The following is a 21,581-nucleotide window of genomic DNA, read 5'->3' on the forward strand; positions in this document are numbered from 1 at the left end:
ATAGCCACTCCCTACCTAAGCCCTGGCCAGCACTAATCTGTTCTCCATTTCTATAATTTGTCATTTCAAGAATGTTACATAAATTAAATCATGCAGCATGGATGGAACTCTCTTGGGATTGGCTTTTTTCACTCGGCATAATTCTCTGGAGTCTCACAGGCTGTTGGGTGTTCATGGCTTTTTATTGCTATGCATGACGCCATGGACCTTCATGTTTTACTTGGATACTTGCCTAGAGATGGAGAAAGGAAGGGACACAGGGCAGGAGGGCTTTCCCGCCACCTACCTAAGTCCAGTTCGGAAGCCAGAGGTCTTCGAGGGTGGGGAAGGGCACCCGCCTGAGCCATCCAGGCGTGGCCCGGACGGGGGCGGGGCCCAGCGTGGGACGCGCGGGGCGGGGCGCCGGGAGAGGGCTGGGATGAGGGAGTGGCGGGCTCAGGAGAACTGCGGGGCCCGCTACAGTCCACGCGGTCCGGGCAGCACAGAGCGCAGCCGCGACTCTCCGCCGGGCGGGCGCGTGCGAGTGCGAGTGCGTGGCCCCGCGCAGCCGGAACCTGGGCGCGGAAGCCCAGAGCTTCGCTCCCGGAGGCGGAGGGCTGAGTCCTGCCGCTGCTTCTCCGAAGCCTGCGCTGCCCGCAGAGTGAGTTGCCTTCACTCGCCGGGGTGCGGGTGTTTGGGAGGGGCACTTTACTGGGCGCTGCTGTCGGCTTCGCAGGCTGTTCCTCGTTTCCACCCTGGGATCGTACGAATCTCTTCCTGAGCCCTACTGCATGATAGGTCCGGTTATAAACGCTTAGCAGAATCGTTTTATATAATCTCTCCTCTACTCGAGGAGGTCCGTGGTGTGATTACCTACGGGTCCCGAATGAACAGGGCAGCCCAGGGTCAGTTTGGACGGGGGAGGGGGGAAGGTGCCATCATTTAGGCCAAAGGGGCGCCGCCTGGGGCTGTGCTGGCCGCAGGGAGCCCGCCTCTATTTTGGCTTGGCCTTTGCCAAGGGTTTCTTGGCAGTCTGTAGCAGAAACTATTAAAGTAATCTTTAACTTTTTGTTTTTCTGAGATTAGCCAAAGAAGTGCGTGAAGAAGAGTGTGTATGAAACAATACCTCGGCTAGCAGTGCTATTTATAGTTGGGGTGAGGGGAGGTAGGAGAAATTACTTAGGTGCCCAGGGAGAGAAATGATCACAAATGGGCATGCATACATATTGAAATGTTATGTAGCTGTTTAACAACAGGCTCTGGAGCCTGTCTAAATGGAAAGATGCATGTAGGAAATATTAAGTTTAAAAAGAAACATGATAGTTATTTTACCAGCAAAATCGCCTTTGGAGGCACCTGGATGGCTCAGTTGGTTAAGCTCCCGACTCTGGCTCAGGTCATGATCTCCTGGTTGGTGAGTTCCAGGGCTGGTAGTTGAAGCTGCTTCTGTCTCCATCTCTCTCTCTCTTTCTCTCTCAAAAATAAATAAACATTAAAAAAAAAAGAATAGACTTTTTAAAAATGGGTTCATTTGGGAATTGCGGAGAATTGCAATCTGGGACAAGCAAGCTTAGGCAAAGTCATACACAAGTCCCCAGAAGAAAGGGAAGGAAGGCTGGGAGAGCGCAGGTTGGCAAGGCTGTTAGAAACAGAAAGTCCATTGGCAGAAAGTGGGAGGTCCAAGAATACTGGCTTCTCATTGGCTGGGCTGTTGCGGGGGCAGGAGGAAACCTTTCTTCCTCCTGCTAGGGCAGCAGATACCTATGTGCGAGGTTCATCGCTTCCTCTTAGGTCTGCAGTTGCCCCAGCCATAGGTGTGAGGGCTACTCCTGCTGGCTTCCAACTGCCTTCTAAATGACGTTTGCTTTTATTAAACATCTCAAAAATCAAGTGAAAACATTATGAAATAGCTTCTGGGTGCTGATTAAAGTGAAATAATATACACAAAAAATATCAGAGGTGGGTATACCTAGTTTTATAACGTGTTAGCCTAAAAAAGAGCTAGTTATTTTACCAGCAAAATGACTTTATTCCGGAATAGCAGAGGAATTGCAATTTGAGACAGGCAAGCTGTGGCAAACCATAGGTCAGTCTGGAGAACAAAGGAGAGGCATGCTACTTTACAAAGACAAAGGAGGAAGTTGGGACAGGCTGCTTTTCCTCTGTTGGAAGAAAGTGAAGAGTTCAGGATGGCGATGGTTTCTCATTGGCTGAATCGTAGCAGTTTCTCACTGGCTAGGCTGTTGCTCCCCAAAGAGAAAGAAAATCATTCTTCCTCCTGCTGGGTTGTAAAGAGAACTTCCTGTCCAGGAATGTGAGATAAGCTGTGAGGGAAAGTTTGTGGGTGAGAGGCCCCTCTATAGGGTGTCCTGATTCCATTTTAGATGAGGTTTCCCTTTATTAATTTTCACAGACCACAGGGTTCCTTTTTCCACTTGGGTAAGTGCATCATTCCTAACAAAGGAGAATACTGCTGTTGAGGGGGGTGTTAAGGGAGTTGAGTGAGCCGGGAGTAAAGAACACTGACTAGCTAGTAAAAAGTCTGGTTTTGAGTCTTTTCTGTAATTTGGGACAAGTTGCTTACTTCTTGGGCCTGTTTCTTAATCCGCACAAATAGGAGAATGGATGAGAGGAAAGTCACAAACAAGTTCCTCAAGCGGCTGGACATGTGATGTAAATACATAAACTGGGCCAAGCAAAACAGCAGGGAATGGTGAGGCCTGGGGATACAGAAGAAGGGATGCCTTGCCATGGGCATTGAAATTAAAAGCATTTTATCCAGACCAAAATGAGATCTCAGCATAAGGTGTTCCCTGAGCTTACAGTGACACAGATGACCTTGTAAAAGGTACTCAGTTCCAGTCATTCTCCTGCTTAAGATGCTCTGATGGCTTTCTGTTAGCCTTAGAGTACAATCCTTGCCCCTGGTCTACAGACCCTACGCCACCTCTCTGACCATGTCTCCCACCATCCAACTCGTCCTTCCTTTTTTTTTTTTTTTTTTTAAACCACAGACGAACACTCCAGGCCATTTCCTACTTCAGGCCTTACACTTGCCATTTCCTCTGCCTGAACCTCTGATCTTTGCATGACTGAGTCCATATCATCATCCCTGTTCAGAGATACTTTCCTGGACCATCCTATCTAAAATAACAAATGTACCCCTGCCATTTTAACCACAAAAGTACTTTATTTTCTTATCGCTGTCACTTAGCATTATTATTAGTACTTATCACTATCTAGAATTTTATGGTTGCTTTCCTTGCCTGCTTTTTTTTTTTTAATGTTTGTTTATTTTTTGAGAGAGAGAGAGAGACAGATCATGAATGGGGGCGGGGCTGGGGAGCAGAGAGAGAGGGAGACAGAATCTAAAGCAGGCTCCAGGCTCTGAGCTTCAGCACAGAGCCTGATGTGGGGGGTTCAAACTCACAAACCACGAGATCATGACCTGAGCTGAAGTCGGATGCCTAACTGACTGAGCCACCCAGGTGCCTCTCCTTGCCTGCTTCCTTTGTGTGCCCAGCCCCCCCCCCCATAAAGTTCCATTCTCCTCACCTATGTTGTTCACAGCTGTAGCCTCAGCACCTAGTGCAGTACCTGGCCAGAGGGTAGGTCCAAGCTGAATGAATGCATACGTTGGAATTGTGTCCCATTCACTGCTATTAATGGAGAGTCAACTCCAACGGCTTAAACAGGATTCAGAGTTTGATCTCCAATGTAAAGAAGTCTGAAAATTGGCAATTCAGAACCATCTCGTGGCTCCAAGAAAGGATCTGGAATCCAGGTTCCTTTCCTGTTTTTCTGCTCTACCTTCCTTAGTCTATAGCTTCTACCCCCATGATACCAAGATGGCTAATTGAGCCCTAGCTGTCATTCCACAGTCTAGCTCAGATGAAGGCCAATGGCAGGGGCAGAAATGGTACCTCCACCCTCCCCACCCCTGAGGCAGCCCCTTCAAGGATATGTCCTAAGAGCCACCCCTAATGGCTTCTGCTTCACCTCTTTCGCCACCCCTAAGTGGAAGACTGGGAAATGTAGTCATTAGCTGGGCACATTGACACATGACTAAATTCAGAGACTGTTCTTAAAAAAACAAGAGGGGATGTTGGGTAGCCAAAGAGGCAGATTTCTAACTGTTCAGTCAGCAGTCAATTTAAGAAATGGGCAAGGATTAAACTTACCATTGAGTTTATGATGGTGTTTGGAGTTCCCACCCTCTGTCTGATCAGAGCTGTTTGCCCACTCTCCAGTTTAAGTGCCCTGCCTGCCCTCAACTCACCTCCAGCCACAATTATTTAAACTTCCTTTCCTTTCTGTCCCCAGGACACCCAACCTGGGGCAGAGTTCATCCCCCTGCAACCCACTTCCACTTCTTCACAGTGTTCTGCATATCTCAGCCCTTTACCTGGGGCTCCTGGACAGCTGAAGGTATGGTATGCAAGGGCCAGGAAGAAGCTAATTCAGGCTCTGCTCCAGATTCCAGTTGTAGCCATGGATAAACCTGATTTCTGTCTCTCTGTTCTTTTTGTTATACTATAAAGATGCACTGAGGGGCACCTACATGGTTCAGTTGGTTAAATCTCTGACTCTTGATTTTGGCTCAGGTTGTGATCTCCGGGTTTCGTGAGATTGAGTCCTACACCAGGCTCCGTGCTGACAGTGCAGAGCCTGTTTAAGATTTTCTGTCTCCGGCTCTCTCTGCTCCTCCCCCACTCACGCTGTTTCTGCCTCTCTCAAAGTAAATAAATAAACTTTAAAAAAAAGATGCACTGATATGTTAAAATTGTCATGTGGATACAGCACGTATCATACAGCATCTCCACACTGACCTTGACTCACAGGCTGTGGATTGTTTGTTTGTTTGTTTGTTTGTTTGTTTTTTGGGGGCAGAGGGAGTAGGTTTGTTGGAGATACCTTGTCTCTCCCAGAGTGAAGCCAGTTATTTCAGAGTTGGCTAGCCAGGAGTAGGATTCAGGTCTCTCTTGTGCCTTTGAGGCTCTCTGGGGAGAACTGACATTTTTCCAGAGTCTTATTCTGTGCTGGCCACCATGTGTGTGTACTGTCTGTCTGTCACTTTGCAGACCACGTAGACATGGTAGCTGTGAATTTCTCACCTGTACTCCTGACCTTTGTCTGTTCAGCTGTGTTGATTATTTGTAGTAAGTGAAAATGTGGGAGAGGGGGAGGGAGGAAGGACACAGGGCCCAGCCTCCTGCTTCTTGTCATTCTCATTTTCTAAGACCTGTTCATTAGGGCTGCCTTCACGGAAGGTTCTGGGTCTTCTCAAAAAAAAAAAAAAAAGTACTGGTGTTGACACCCTGCATGATTTGTCCTCTGAGGCCTAAATCTCCAGGTGGCCCCCTGCTGAGAAGGCTTTTTTTTTTTTTTTTCAGACACATTTGCATGTCCTTCATGAGGCCTGGAGTTGGTACATGGACCTCGCCACTACCTCTCCGCATGTCCTTCAAGTGTTTGTTTTCTCTTCCAGATTGTCAGGGTCACTGAGAAGAGTGACTACAGCTGAAAGCCTGGGGCTTGCCACAGTGAATCCTTCTGTGCCCAGGATTAACAGCAGACCCTCCCTTTGGCAGTGGTCAGAGGGGAAGAATCCAACTTCTTAGAACATGGCAGGTGACTGTTAACTATGGGGGAATTAAACATTTTTAAATACAAATTTTAATTAGAAATTGAATATGTATAAAAATCCAAACAAGACTGAAATGTATAAAACTTGTTTCATGTTTTAACATGAATCACTATTTGGAATTATCTTGTTTTGTATTTTCTTCCTCGTTTTACTGCCCATTTCAGCCCCACTAGAAGTGAGGGCCATGCTTATCTTGTTTACTCTGCTTCTAGCCTCTGGAATGATCCCCAGGCTGTAGTAGTGCTCAATAAATACTTTTTTAAAAATGTATTTATTTAATTTGAGAGGGGAAAAAGGGGGAGAGAGAGAATCCCAAGCAGGCTCCACACTGTCAGTGCAGAGCCTGACACGGGGCTTGAACTCATGATCTGTGAAATCATGACCTGAGCCAAAATCAAGAGTCAGACCCTTAACTTACTGAGCCATCTGGGACCCCTCAATAAATACTTCTTGAGTGAATGAACCCCAGGAGTAACTGTGGTTTAAAATGCAATATGACCAGGGGCACCTAGGTGGCTTAGTCGGTTAAGTGTCTGACTCTTGATCTCAGCTCAGGTCATGATCTCAAAGTCCATGGGATTAAGCCCCATGGGATTCTCTCTTTCTCTCTCTCTCTGCCCCTCCCCTCCTCTCTCTCTCTCTCTCTCTCTCTCTCTCTCTCTCTCCCAAAATAAATAAATAAGCACTAAAAAAAGTAAAATAAAATTCAGTATGACTTAATTTTTACTTTTGTCCCTGCTCACCACATGCAGACACACACACACCATTCTGCAACTTTTTTTCTGTCAACAGTATGACATACAAATCTTTTAAGAACATAAAAATTTACCTTATTTTACGTCTTGTGGCATAGATTAGGGTTTCTTAACCTCAATACTACTGACATTTTAGGCAAATAATCCTTTGGTGTGGTGCTTTCCTGTGCTTTGTAGGATATTTAGCAGCAGTTCCAGTGTCTCTCTACTACATGCCAGCAGCACCCTCTTCCCTTGCTGTGATGACACAGAATGTCTCCAGACATAGCCAACTGTCCCCTGGGAGCCAAACCTGCCCCTACTTGAGAACAGCTGATGGAGATTATTTCGTTTGGATCCATTAGTAGAATTCCTGTGTAACAATAATGTTAACCATTAACCTAACTCATGGAATTCAACCTTTACACCCAGTTAAATGCCCCCAAACTGTCTGCTTCAAATAACATTTGTATCTGCTCCTTAAGGGCCTAAACTGAAAAACTTAAATCAGGAGTTCAAACATTTTTGTCTTAGACATTACCAGGCCAAAGCTGTTTCCCAGAAGAAACCAGTACCTAATCTCACAGCATCTTCTGAATAAAGGAAATATTGCTTCAGAGGGTATTGGTATTAATGACACATCCAGGACCTTTAAGACCTGACTCTCCTTAGAACCTTTTTGTCATCAGTTTAGCCACCGAGAGCAGATTCCATATAGGCCTTGCCTCCCTCTGGGATTAGGGGTCCGATTTCCATACCTTGTTTACATGTCACATTTCAGTGGCCGTGGAGGAGAAGGAGGCAGAACTGTGTGTCAGTAGCTGATGCCAGCCCAGTAGGGTTAGCGTGAGAGGTTAGTTATGGTAGCTTTCTTCTTCTTTTTTTTTAATTTTTTTTAATGTTTATTTATTTATTTTGAGAGAGAGAGAGAGAGAGAGAGAGAGAGAGAGTGAGCAGGGAGAGAGGTAGAGAGACAGACAGACAGACAGAGAATCCCAAGCAGGCTCCTCACTGTCAGCACAGAGCCTGACTCAGGGCTTGCTCTCACGGATCATGACATCAATACCTGAGCTGAGATCAAGAGTCAGCACTCAACCCATTGAGCCACCCAGGTGCCCCAGTTATGGTGGCTTTATTTTGATGTTGGAAAATAGGGCTAAAACCTCTTATAGAGGATAACCACAGTAGATTAGGCTTTTAAATTTGTGGTGTTGGGGCGCCTGGGTGGCTCAGCCGGTTAAGCGTCCGACTTCGGCTCAGGTCATGATCTCACGGTCCGTGAGTTCAAGCCCCGTGTAGTGCTCTGTGCTGACAGCTCAGAGCCTGTAGCCTGCTTCAGATTCTGTGTCTCCCTCTCTCTCTGACCCTCCCCCATTCATGCTCTGTCTCTCTCTGTCTCAAGAATAAACATTAAAAAAAAAAAATTTGTGGTGTTATTTTTGAGGAATCATGACCCATTTTATATCTATGTATTAGTAAGCTCAAGCAATGACGTTAAAACTGGATTTTTTTAAAAAATGTTCATTATTTTAAAACTGTCATCCATTAAAAAAGGTTGATATTTCTTAACTTCAGCCTGTATTGCACATATACATTTCATTTTTGTCTTAGTCTTCATGGAATTTTGACAAAGAGGAATTGTTCTTCAAGAGAAACCCTTCTCCAATTTAGGCAAGAAAGTTCTCATTGTCTATGCGCATCAAGAACCCAGGTCTTTCAATGGATCCTTGAAGAAAGTGGCTGTGGATGAACTTGGCGCGCAGGGCTGCACTGTCACCGTTTCTGACCTGTATGCCATGGACTTTGAGCCGAGGGCCACCAGGAAAGATATCACTGGTGAGTCAGGGGCTAAACGTTTTAACTTTCTTCTATTTTGTTAATTGAAAAAATGTTCTGAAAAAACTTACCATTGCCCATGATACCCAATTCTCAAGTCTAAAGAGTCCATGTGGCAGGTCTTCCCATCCCTGGCCCCGACCCACCTAGTTTCACTGCCCTCAAGGTCACCAGTGTACCCACTTTTCTCTGTATCCCTCCAGAGATGGTCTGTCCTGTATAAGGCAATTACGGGCATATTCTCCATTTTCTCATTGACTTGTCTATAAAATCTTTTGAATTAATTTTCCAGGTTCAAAAAGTAATCAGATGATATTTTCATTGAGATCCCAATCCAGTTACAGGTGAACTTTTATTTATCCAAGAGAATGGTGTGCCTTTTCATTTCCTCACATCTTCTTTTTCAACCCTACGGATCTCTATAAGTTTTCTTCATACAGACCTTGCACAGTTCTTGTTAGCTGGTTTTTGTTTCTCTGCATGAAGAAAGTGTGCCTCTGTGGTGTGTATCCAGCCACTACTAATTTTCTCGCTCTTTGTAGTAGATTTTATTCTCTGGAGCTTTCCCAATATACAGTCAAATCATGTGCAAATAATAATTTCACCTCTGTTTTTCTAGTAGTTAATATTAGAATATATTTGGCCTGTGCACATTTTGTCATCTCTGTTTACCGTTATCAGAACTGCCCCAGTGTCTGCTATAGGTTCCACATACTGTGGGTGGCCAAAACCCTACCCGGAACCTGCCTGAGAGAACACAATCTCTTCACTAATAGCAGTTACCATCCTTGGGTTTCTTGTCAATACAAAACCTTATACATAGGACACACCCAAAGTGTGCTTTTTAAATGAAAATCAAATACAAGTAGGTTAAAAGAGGAAACAAAGAACACTGAAATATTTCTGAATTACAAATCTGTTGGAGGACTGTGGGTTCAGTTTTCTTTCTGGTTCTTTTCCACACGGCCAGGGGTCTGTCTGCCGCTCTCCAGACTCCATGTGGTGGAGTGGTTCACACCTGGTCATCCTACCTCTGCTGGCTGCTAAGACCTCTGTAGTGTTGAACTAGTCGCTCAGCCTCTCTAAAGTCTCAGTTTCCTCTCTGGTAGACTGGGAATTACACTTAATGGTTATTATAAAGATAGAAAAGGTAATGTGTGTAGAGTACACCACTTGATAGGTAGGAAGTCCTCAGTAAATGGTAAGCTACTGTTAATTCTGATTCATGCCTCCGATGAATCTTTTTGGCTGACAGATTTCAACTGAAGGTGTAGATCAGAATAACTCCTCCTTCATGTTAGCTGTCACGGGCAGTGCTGTAAGTTCTAGCCCAAGGCCCCTCCTCGTACCCACTGCTGCTGCCCGACTGCCTGCTGCCCACCACACTTGTTCTTGAATCACTGCTGCTACAGTGAGCTTTTCCAAACCGAATTTGGAGTATTTATTTATTTTCCCTGCTTAAATTGTATGGCCTCCCATGTGCAGGAAAAAGTCAAGCTCCTTAGACAGGCTTATGAGAGCTGACCTATCTCTCCATTCAGGTTACCTGCAGCCCTCCTGGCCTCTCACCCATTTCCCGAGAGGTGCTCCTGGTGGCCCTTTTCTGGGCTGGTGTGGTTTGTGGACACGCTGATTTCTCCCTGTCTTTTGCCCAGAGTGTCCTCTGTCTTCCCTCCAGTGCTCCAGACTGCCTGGTGAACTCCTACTCCATCTTCAAAGCCCTAAACTGGGCTCATTGACAATGCACCCAAGGAGAGCCAGCCACTGCTGTCCTGAGTTAGACCACGTGCATCTTGATTATAAGATGCGAGGCTTATCCAACCATAGCTTTAGGCTGAGCCAGCTAACTGTTGTTCTGTGTGTTGATCATTTGGTTATGTATCTACTCTTACTGGACTTTGAGTCCCCTGAAGGTAAGAACAGTAGCTTCCTCTCTTTTTATTTCCATAGCCTGGTCCCAGGGCCCAACGCCTATTGGAGCCTCCGTAAATGCCTGGTGACTTGCTTTGGGGAGTCCAGGTGGCAGTGATGCTGGTGGGATTGGCCAGGATGGGCTGTGGGTGCATACATGAGAGCAAGAACATATCACCTGTTCTTCTCCAGGTGCTGTCTCTAATCCTGAGTTCTTCAATTATGGGGTGGAAGCCTACGAAGCCTGTAAAAAGGGGGCTCTGACCAGTGACATAATTGACGAGCAGAAAAAGGTTCAGGAAGCTGATCTAGTGATATTTCAGGTTTGTGTTTCATCTAATTATTATAATGAATTAGAGTCCTTCTATGTACAAGCTCTTTCCAGGTATGGAGTTTCACACTCCTAGAAATGGTATTAATGTTTTTAGCACATTCACACACTTATTTATGTCTAATTGGGTAAGGACATTCATGTAGCCACTATTGGTCACTCAAAATCTCAACTCCCAAGTAAATAGTAATTTCCCGTTAGCCCAGTGGCCCAAGAAATGCCTGCATCATGCAGGTGGCGCTGCCTTCATTCCCTTCTGATGCCCACCTTACACGTGCAGAGGCTGCGTGAAAACAAGATTTGTCTACATGAGTGTTTGTCAAGGTAGTTCAAGCCAAATGCAAGTCCTGCCTTAAACATCCTGATTATTAAGAGGAAAATCTTTTAGTTCCTTCCTGTCACTGGTTGCCTCACCCACCCACTTTCCATGTATTCACTCACAAACTGTCCCCAAGCCATGACTCACTGCAGACGGAGCCAGGACACTGCTTCTGTGGGCTCTCACTCGTCAAGGCTGCTGCCCGCCACAGCCTGACAGGCATGCACTCGTGGAGCTCACCAAGAGCCTAGCAGCAAAATAAACCTGTGCTTTCCTGGAGCTGTTGGGTTGACAGAAATCCAAGTCCACTAGAAAGAAGGAATTTATTCTAAGGGCCCTGGTCATTCGGGTCTCCTGGAACTCAGGGACAGGCAGGCCAGCTGGGCTTCAGGGGCGGTGAAACTGGGTGCTGGGACCCCTCTGGCCTTTCCCTCTGATTCTCATCTGCTGTTGTCTGCATGCCGCCTCTGTTCTCCTCTCTCACTACACATCGGGACTGAGGTCTCTGGATCCAGAATCTCCAAGATGGATCTGATTGGCCCAAATTGTCTCTGTTAACCCTGCTTGAGGGCGAGGAACAGGCGGGAGAACAAGACCACCATGTGAGGGTGAGGGGCAGGGATGTGATCAGTTTGCAGGTGAAACAGCATGTCCTTTATAAAAATCACCCTGCACATATGGGAGGAGGGGATGCTTTACCTGTCCCCTTCCGCCCTGCCCATGCTGCCTCCATCCACCCCTTCCTGGCACCGTCCCTTTACTGGGCAACCTGGAGCTGCTAATCTGGTCAAAGTGCAAGATGTTCTTCTATCCTAATTGCATATGGCTGGGTCCCAGTGCCATACACCTTGGTTGCCATGTGCTTTAGCTTCCAGAGTAATAGCCTTGCCAGGACAGGAGGGCTCTATCACAACTTGCTGAGCAGTCTGGGCACATGGACTAGGCGGAACCATACTTGGCTCTCACTCTTCTCTTCCTATCTCCCTGGAATCGGGTAACCACGCAGAGCCCGTCTCCCCTCCCCCGTCTCCTCCTCCATTCCTGTAGCTGGATAGCTAAAGCAGGCCAGAGCTTGTTCTTTATGTGCTGGTCTTTCTTTTTCCCTACTGCATTTCACAGCTCTTTTCCCTCTGCTTTTCCTCTTTCCTGATAGTTTGCCCAGAGGGTCTGCATTGTCATTCAACACCGAAAAAATTTCATTCATCACTACTGCTTAGTCATGATCTCAACTCCCCTTCACTCAGCATTGACTCTGTTCAGAGCACTGTAATGAGTCATTGAATCCTTCCCACAATGCTGTGAGCTAGTAACTTGTACTAGCCCTATTTGCCGATCAGGAAAAGGAGGCACAGAGAGGTTAAGTAACATGTCAGCATCACACAGCAGTGGGCTATGGAGCTTAAATTTCAATGTCAACTCCTGTGTTAGACTTATAGCAAAAGTGCATGAAGCATGGGCTTCCTTCTGCCTTTGGTAACAGATTATTATCTGTGTTCATCTCCTTTCATTGATAATGATATTGGATATAGTGTTAGGGCTTCCATGAGGACCAGAGAGGACTTTAGGGACATCTTACCACTGGTGTGTAGAATCTAAGGATAAAGCTTTAATTTGTATCAAAATCCAAAGCTTCTCAGAACTTAACTCAGCGTGACTCCTAGATGGCAGCAATTCACCCCCAGCACATAAAGGGACAAACTCTTCTCCACACCCTTCCTCTTGTGCCCCCTGATTGGGTCGGTCACAGGACAGCTGCCACAGAGCCAGTGTCCATCAGCGCCCCAGTGCCTCCCCACCTGCCTAGGGACCAGCCCAAGGGTCTGTCCCTGGGGACGCAGAGCCACCTGTTAACAGCAACCAGGACCCTTGTCAGCTCTGGCCTGCTCCACCCCACCATCATCCTGTCCACACTGGGTGCGTCAGAGTGAAAGGGAAGAAACACCCTGCCTGTGCTGCCCTCTTACTACACTCGCCTGCCCAGCCATCTGGGAAGAGGAAGACAGTGGGGTTCCTTCTGAAGCACCAAATATGAAGCCTGAGACTGCCCGCAGCATTCGTTTCTCCCCGTGTTGTGTCCCCAGTTCCCGCTGTACTGGTTCAGCATGCCGGCTATCCTGAAGGGCTGGATGGACAGGGTGCTGTGCCAGGGGTTTGCCTTCGACATCCCAGGATTCTATGATTCCGGTTTCCTCAAGGTATGTACTCCGGGATGAGGATCACTGTGTACTGCTGGGGGCGTGTCTCATCAGGTTCTATTTCTAGTTTGCTTTTTTGTAAATAAACACTGATTGAGCACCAAGTATGTGCAAAACCCTATGTCCTGTACCTGGGTAAGAAAAGCGAAGTTTGTGAAGTCACAGGGCTTCGTCTAGTGAGGGGTACATGTGTGGCCAAGAAGGGCCTGGAATTAGTGTGGCAGGAGGGCTGGAGGACTGCACGGTGGTCAGCTCTGGCTCAGGAGAGGGCGTCTTCTCTGTGCTGCAGAGGTGAGCCATGACCTCACACCAGTTCACCTCTCTGAGCTTCACATTCGTACCACAAAAAACAAGATGATGTAACACCCATGTTACAGGGTGAGGATTGCATGGAACCTGGTAGATGCACAGTGCACGGTAGCTATGAATTTCATACTAAATAATTTACTGAAATTAATGATGTTTTAAATTCTAAGAGCCTCAGAAGATGCTTTTATAAGTGTTTATAAAGAAAACATTGAGTCACAAAGATTCATCTTAGTTGGTGAAATAGTGCACCATTTAGTGAATGGTCCTGTAGGTCAGGGACCTCTATGTCAGGGTCCTGTGTGCCAGGATCCCTTGTGTCAGGGCCCCAAGTGTCAGGGTCCTGTGTGTCAGGGACCTCACTCGCCCTCACAGCAGCCCCTGATGTTGGCAGGTGGGCCTTACCCACCTCCCACACGGTGTCCCAGGCCTGCTCTCTACCAGAAGTCAGGTCATATCCAAGCCCTGTGTCCATATGGTCCATTCCATCCCTGTTGGACATGGTTGCCACTTGTGGCTGGGCTTGGCAGATGAGAATGTTATCATTTGTCCATCCCTGCAGGGAACTTACCTCAGGCTTTCCCTCCCAGTGGTTATGAACCTTGGTGCTGGGGTCACATTTGTCTCCTCTGGAGGCCACACAAATGCATTTGCTTTCTCTTCCACAGAATAAGTTGGCCCTCCTTTCATTAACCACGGGGGGCACAGCCGAGATGTACATGAAAACCGGAGTCAGCGGAGATTATCGATACTTCCTATGGCCCCTCCAGGTACCTGCTGCACCCCCACTCCCCTCTGCTCCCCCTACAGCTCCCCCAGATGTAAAATAAGATGTGGTGTAAGCCTGAAACCCGGACCATTTTATCTACCACCTGAATACAAGAAGTTACAACATTTTGCCCTTTTCAGTTTCTTACTTAGCACTGAAAAAGTTGGCTGTGGGGAAAACACATAATGATAGCCTTTGATACTGTTGGGTAGAAGCTAACCCAGACCTGGTTAGCTCATGTCTGCTCTATGGTAAATAGAACCACCCCAAGGTGGCCCTGTGTGTGTGCGGAGCACCGGATGGTGGGGGGTGGGTAGCTGTCCACACTGACTGGCAGTGCATTGTGAAGGGGGCATCAACCTTGAACCCAGGCAAGAGGTGCCCCAGGGCCAGCATTCCAGACAGCCTCACACCCACCACAGGTGATGGGTCCGTGAAGCCGGAGCTGTGCCCTATCCCCAGAGCCACACCCTTCTCCAGGTTTCCAGGACTCTGGGCCTGCCCTCCCAGGTAGACATCATCCTGCCTCCACACACCTCTGGGCGATCTGTGAAGGGGAAGGCAGGGGGCAAAGCATAAGCAGATGAGGCACAGAGCTCGGGTGAGGAGGAAGAGAGCAGGCTCTGGGTCAGGTGGCTACATCCTGGCTCTGAGCTCCCAGGAGACTGAGAAACCTAGATGCAAACCATTCTTCCAGGATGTTATGAAGGGACCTTTGTCCCTTTGTCCAGGGAGGAGGAGATCACATATTCAGCAGTTTGCAAGCTTACTTTAAAAATGTAGACAGGGGGCGCCTGGGTGGCGCAGTCGGTTAAGCGTCCGACTTCAGCCAGGTCACGATCTCGCGGTCCGTGAGTTCGAGCCCCGCGTCGGGCTCTGTGCTGACTGCTCAGAGCCTGGAGCCTGTTTCCGATTCTGTGTCTCCCTCTCTCTCTGCCCCTCCCCCGTTCATGCTCTGTCTCTCTCTGTCCCAAAAATAAATAAACGTTGAAAAAAAAAAATTAAAAAAAAAAAATGTAGACAGGCGTGTAGGCCCCTCATCCCCTGACCTACCCCTGATAGGGCAAGTCTGGACAAAGGTAGGGTTTTAAGGGAAGGAATGCAGAGTGGGGAGAGTGATATTTCTAGAAAAAAGTTGTCTTCTTTGAAAGACAGGATAGTGATTCCATTTAGTGATGCTTTGCTGAAGAAAGAGAGAACTTAAGGCCTAAACTCTCTAATCCACAGGTCAACTGGTCTCTTAGAGGTTATTAGCCAAGCTTAAATTCTTCTTGTTTTTAAAAAATCTTTGTATATGTTTTCTCAGTTTTCAAAAGTACATATTATGAAAAAAAAGATGAGACTATAAAATATAAAACAGAACATCCTCTTAATCCGCCTCTTAAAAATAATTTCTTTTAATAATTTGATGTATTTCTTTATGGCCCATGCATATTTTTATATGTATGCTTTTTATTATTAGGGTTATTATGCTTATGTCTTTTACATAAATGGTATACTACAAATACTGCTACAAATTTCTCATTTTTATTTAACATATCTCGAGCAACCATCCATGATTATACACTATAGCTAGAATAATGTCACATCATTCTAGAATAATCCATTGTATGACTGTACCGTAATTTGCCTAATCAATCAAAACCATAAAGTTTACTATCGGAGTCAGAAGCAAAGATTACAGATTAACCTCAATTAGGATTTGAAACTTCCAACTGTCCACCAAAGTTCTTCACATCACTTGTAAAGGCCCACGTTGTAAGGTTATAGGGCAGCTCAGTTGTTTTCGGCTACCTGATAGTATTAAGTTGTTCTAATATTTTTTGAAGGCTTGTTTCAGGCCATCAACCCCCGCCTCCCACCCCGCCTTTGATTATTTAACTGAATGATACGTAAAGGGTGTCTTCTAATCACTTCCTTGCTTTCTTTGTGGCTGTAGCATGGTGCCTTGCACTTCTGTGGATTTAAAGTCCTTGCCCCTCAGATCAGTTTTGCTCCCGAGATTGCATCAGAAGAAGAGAGAAAGGCGATGGTGGCTTCCTGGGCCCAGAGGCTGAAAACCATCTGGGAGGAAGAGCCCATCGACTGCACGCCTCCGTGGTACTTCGGGCAGTAATGCTTCGTGCCACGTCCACATCACAGGAGCAGCACACAGGGAGCTGCAGGCATATACACAGGGAGCAGGGTCCTGTAATAAAACAAGGTCACAACCAAGCGAACTGGATGTATTGAAAGACGGGCAGGACTGAGTGTCTTAGCCAGATCTAGCATTTCAGCCATCAGCAGGCTGTACTTGGGGGTGCTCTCATGGATGACATTATTCACCCAGGCTTGCTTTTCTTTGCCAGTAGCTTTCCATCTCCCTGTTTTCAACCTTCATGGGTATTCTTGTGTTCAAACAGTTCTCCTGGAATGGCATAGTTTTTTTTTTTTTTAATGTCATAACTCAACTTGGAAATTTCTATTTTTTCATAGGAAAGTTTAATCTTTCATAGCTAGTGTTTTAGTGCTGCGTTTGGACTTATTTCTTCCTTTTTTTTTTTTTTTTCTTTTTACTTGCATGCATGATGGCTATGAAGTTTTCACTGAACAGCTATTTCACATGCATTTAAAATCATTGAGTGCAGGTTACAATGAAAATCTCCAAGGAGCGCTCCTGGGTGACTCAGTCAGTTAAGCGTCCGACTCTTGATTACGGCTCAGGTCATGATCTCATGGTTTGTGGGATCGAGCCCCAAGTTGGGCTCTGCACTGGCAGTGTGGGGCCTGCTTGGGATCCTCTCTCTCTCTCTGCCCCTCTCTTGTTCTCTCTCTCTCTTTCTGTCTAAATAAACTTAAAGGGAAAAAAAAAGAAAATCTCCAGGTGTCACTCTGAGCGCCCTACCCCTGTGCACGTGTTCATGTAACACTACTAGTGATTACCCTGAAGCGTAGGCACATGTAGCTGGAGGGGTCTCCCTAAAAGCAAGTTTAAGAGATTAAATCTCTTCCTCACTTCTGAGGACCAAGCTACTGCCTATGCACAGGGGCCCTCCTTCCTTAGCGTCCCCAGTCCCACCCACAGTCCCCACATCACACTCCCCACACCACTCCTCACCCGACTCTCCTCATCACACTCCTTGTTGGCACCCTCATCTTTGAGCAGCCTGTCACCTGCTCCGCCTCTTTCTTCCTCAGTATCTTCAGATCCTTTTCCATCTGCATTTTCTTCTTGTTTCTGTCTGGTCCATCATCAACCAAATTCTCTGTGTGTGTCTCCTTTCCATCTGAATCTTCACACACAGCCTTCCCCACCAACCACTCAGAGCCGCCATCCCCAGATTCTCATTTCTCAGGATGGTTCCTTCCTAACTCCTTTTCAACACCATTTTCTGCTCGTTATTTCTTGGAGTCTTCCTCAAAGCCCTTTTCAGAGCAATCTTCAGATTCTCTTTCCAAGACGTCTTCCTCTTCAGTTTGCTTTTCAGGGTTGCCTGCAGACTTTTTTGTTTTTTTCTCTTCAGAGTCTTTTTTGAAGGTCTTCTTTCAAAACTGTTCTCTTCAGACTTCTGGAACTGCCTTCTGCAGACTTTTGGGGGGCCATGTTTTTTAGCATCTTTTTCGGAAGCATCTTCAAAATCTCTCCCATCTTCCCATTTTTCGAATATCTTTCCATGGATAGATTCTTCAAATGCCATGTTAGTTGTGGCTTCTTGAGCATTCATCCTGGATGTGCTAGGGTGCTCTGGAAAAACCTTACCTTAGAAGGCCTTGCTTTTTGAAGCAAAGGTAGTATTTGAACATTGAACACCTCTGTAGGCCTCAGGATATGGAAGGAAGACTTCCACAAAGCTGTTCTGCTCTTACACTTGGGGTCTTCTCAGCCTGGTCATCTATAGCCCCACCCCATGTCTGTATAGGAATCCCATGGGTCTTCTCAGCCTGGCCATCTGTAGCCCCATCCCATGTTTAGACAGGGGTCCTGTGACCATCACACCACCTTCCATCGAAGGTTTGAGTACAAAGATAGCTTCCTCAAAGACACCGAGGTTATGCCATCTGGTGTCTTTTAAAGAGAAGGAGATTCCTGATTGACCCAAGCTTTGAACACTCTCAAAGGTTTTCTCTGACCCTGATCAGCACCAATGGACCATCCTCAAAATCCATAGGATGAAACACTTTGGTGATGACCATTCCCTCATGGGGCACTAAGGATGTTCCAGCAGTCCAGGTGCTTTTATTCCAGAACCAGATCCTTCCTGTGGGGCTTGCACCTCTTCCTTTCTAATGCCTCATATTCCCCTCCAGTTGAAACTTAGCTACCTCAATATGTGATTTCTAGCTTCTAATTTCATCTTCATGCAAAAGCATTACACAATCCAGATTCCCTCTTCAAATAACTGCAAAGCCCATCTGCTTTAAGATTTCCTTGTTATCTTTGTAAAACTTGACCATAAAGTCTCTCTGAAGATCTCAGAATCATGCCAAATCAGAAGTTGTATAAATGCCTCCACCATAATGTCTGTAGGCAAACCAGTTGCATTTATATTTGTAGCTCTGTCTTCTACATGAAGGCTTTCTTTTTTCTCTCCTTTTTGAGATTGGTGGATTGGGGGTGTTTCTCTGCAGAGGTTTTTTTAGCATTGGTGGCAGATTTGCCATCATTGAGAAACCATCATTAGCCTGATATGCAGGCATGAAGTCTCCAGTGATCTGAAACCAAGCCTTCTTGCCTGCAAGGATGTCAGCCAGCTGCTCCTCGAAAGGCTGGGTTTCTCCACTGGGATTCTTGGTGTCTCTGTATAGTTCTCGAATTTGCAATTGCTCATTTGCAGATTCCTCATCCAAGCACAGCTGACCCTTGAACAACACAGGTTTGAACTGCACAGTTCCTCTTACACGTGGATTTTGTTCAATAAATATACTGGAAAATTTTTTGGAGATTTACAACAATTTGAAAAAACTCACAGATGAACTGTGTAGCCTAGACCTACTAAAAAAAAATTTTGAAGTGATATCTTATTGTTTATTCTTTCTATTTTAAAATTTATATCCAAGTTAGTTAGCATATAGTGCAACAATGATTTCAGGAGTAGATTCCTTAATGCCCCTTACCCATTTAGCCAATTCCCCCCTCCCATAACCCTTCCAGCAACCCTCTGTTCTCTATATTTCAGTCTCTTATGTTGTTTTTAAATTTTGTGTTTAGTGTTATTTATTTTTGAGAGAGACAGAGACAGAGTGTGAGTGGGGGAGGGACAGAGAGAGAGGGAGACACAGAATCCGAAGCAGGCTCCAGGCTCTGAGCTGATAGCAGGGCTCGAACCCACAAACCATGAGATGGTGACCTGAACCGAAGTCAGATGCTTAACCAACTGAGCCACCCAGGTGCCCCTAGAGTCTCTTATGTTTTGTCCCCTTCCCTGTTTTTGTATTATTTTTGCTTCCCTTCCCTTATGTTCATCTGTTTTGTATCTTAAATTCCTCACAGGAGTAAAGTCATATGATATTTGTCTTTCTCTGACTGACTAATTTCGCTTAGCATAATACCCTCTGTTCCATTCACATAGTTGCAAATGGCAAGATTTCATTCTTTTGATTGCCGCATAATACTCCATTATATATATATATACCACATCTTCTTTATCCATTCATCCGTTGATGGACTTTTGGGCTGTTTCCATACTTTGGCTATTAGACATACTGAAAATTTTAAGAAAAATGTATTATTGTAAGAATGTAGTAAATACAGACAGAAAATGTGTGTTAATAGACTATATTTCTGGTCAACAGTAGCCCATTATAGTTAAGTTTGGGGGGTCAGGAGTTACATGCAGATTTTTGGCTCCCTGGGGGTGGTGGCTGGTGCCCTAACCCCTGCATTGTTCAGCTGTACTTGCTGCCCATGTGTCCTGCCTAGATTGGGAGCAGCTCCAGACGAGCAAGGAGGGGCTGGCTTACTCCGCCCGGACTCAGTGTCGCCAGTTAAGGTCCGAGGCCTGGCATCATTTTTGTATTTTCACTGTGCCTGGCTTTCTTTCGTGGTGCTATTTCCCAGTCAGACTCTGCCTCCAGAATCCCTCAAAAGTTTCTGATGCTTGGAGAATTCTACTTGATTTTCTTCCAGGCACCTCCGATTCAACAGTAATCAAGTCTCCTTCCCACACCCCGTCCACCACCTCTTTCTTCAGTAAGTGGCAGGAACATTCCTCTGATGCTTGGGGCCCAAACCTGGGCCTCATCTGGGATCCCACTCAATCAAGCTTCATGTCTTGCTGACTCCAGCTTCTACCTATATTTCATTTGCCCAGTATTTCCATCCATGATTCTACCATGCTCATCCAGGATGCTGCTTTTTCTTGCCTGGATTATTGCAACAACCACCTAGATAATTTTCCCTTATTCATGTTTGTCCCTTAGAACCCATTTTCTGCAAATGCTTAGAACATTGTTTTAGTACACACACACACACACACACACACACACACACACACACACACACAGCTTGTGCCACTCTTGAGGCCTATTAATCCTTCAAGGGCTTCTCGTGGCTCTCAGAAAACACTCAGAATCCTTGAGCTAGTCTGTGAATACAGTATGTGACCCTGTCTCCTTTCCAGGCACTCTGGCTACTCTGTGTCTCCATCCCAGCCATACCCAACTTCTTACTCCCACCAAGAGCCCATCTCCATCTTAGGACACGGGCTGCTCCCTCTGGCAGGAATGCTCCCCCATCTTGTCACCCAGGCCACCTCCTGTGTCACTTGATTAAGGAAACCCACCAGAACCTCTTGCATGGAGTTGGATATCCTGTCTGATACCCTGTACTTCTGGCTTAAAAAAAAAAAAAATCTCTGTGGTGTTTTGTTTACTCGAGAAACACATGAGGATATTTTCACATACACGTCAAACACAGGGACCATCTGATTAACGTTTGTGTCCATCACTAGGCTGTTGGCTCCATGAAAGCATGGATGGGACCAGTCTTGTTTAAGCTGCGTCAGTATGGGGAGCCCCCATCCCAGGAGGTATTCCCTAAGTATCTGTCAGAGGAACAAGGTCTGCACTGCACCCGCTGGGGGCCCCAGGCTTGGTCACAAGCAGCAGTTTGGCTCTCTGCAAGGCTGTGGTTTCCCTGTGCTAAGAGTATATCCCTGTGCACACCAGGTGGACAGTAAGTGTGGACACGTGATTGGACCTTATTGCTCACTTCCTGGTTTCTCTCCTGGTCCCGTGCTTGCTGAAACTGGCCCCTGGCACTTGATGGGGGCTGTAGTTTGGGGACAAGAGGCAGCCCACGGAGAAATTCCCTGAACAGCTGTCTTCCTTCTTTTCACGGATCCCTCTGAGATCCATTTCGGCAGCATGAACTCTGCTCCTCCTCCCTCATGCCCAGCGGACTGCAGCTGCCACAAGTGTGACAGGTGGACAGGAAGCGCAGCCGCCTTTGGAGCCTCATCCTGCAGTCCGTGTGGGGTTGCTGGGCCCCCTCAAGGCAGGAAGCAGGTGCCACACCACGTGGTCTCTGAAGTCACCAACTCTTAAATGTCACAGGGGTGGAGTGTCTGACCAGCC

At 46.4% G+C, this 21,581-nt stretch overlaps 1 protein-coding gene and 1 pseudogene across 2 annotated transcripts; one reads left to right on the forward strand and one right to left on the reverse strand.

Annotated features, from left to right (window-relative positions):
* Positions 1-477: 477 nt before the first annotated feature.
* NQO2 (N-ribosyldihydronicotinamide:quinone reductase 2) lies at positions 478-16,725 on the forward strand. 2 transcript variants are annotated; one of them, XM_047103257.1, is made up of 7 exons: positions 478-640; positions 5,468-5,610; positions 8,032-8,196; positions 10,300-10,430; positions 12,839-12,952; positions 13,927-14,028; positions 15,967-16,725. In XM_047103257.1, exons 2-7 carry the CDS (start codon positions 5,604-5,606, stop codon positions 16,141-16,143), a joined length of 696 nt encoding a protein of 231 aa, XP_046959213.1. In that variant the 5' UTR covers positions 478-640; positions 5,468-5,603; the 3' UTR covers positions 16,144-16,725. The 2 variants fall into 2 exon arrangements, with proteins under 2 accessions (XP_046959213.1, XP_046959214.1); XM_047103258.1 differs by lacking the exon at positions 478-640 and adding an exon at positions 4,195-4,407.
* A 1,331-nt stretch (positions 16,726-18,056) lies between these two features.
* On the reverse strand, positions 18,057-21,362 carry LOC124529216 (HIV Tat-specific factor 1 homolog; annotated as a pseudogene).
* Between the last annotated feature and the right edge of the window lie 219 nt (positions 21,363-21,581).

The sequence above is a fragment of the Lynx rufus genome, unplaced genomic scaffold, assembly GCF_022079265.1.
Source record: "Lynx rufus isolate CCGP_SWC_20201006 ecotype Redwood Valley unplaced genomic scaffold, mLynRuf1.p SCAF_6, whole genome shotgun sequence".
NCBI lineage: Eukaryota > Metazoa > Chordata > Mammalia > Carnivora > Felidae > Lynx > Lynx rufus.

Excerpts from the sequence above, each read along its gene's own strand:
- NQO2 (XM_047103257.1), top strand. Across the intron at positions 12,953-13,926 it reads ATGATTCCGGTTTCCTCAAG|AATAAGTTGGCCCTCCTTTC; the intron begins GTATGTACTCCG and ends TCTCTTCCACAG. Across the intron at positions 14,029-15,966 it reads ACTTCCTATGGCCCCTCCAG|CATGGTGCCTTGCACTTCTG; the intron begins GTACCTGCTGCA and ends TTGTGGCTGTAG.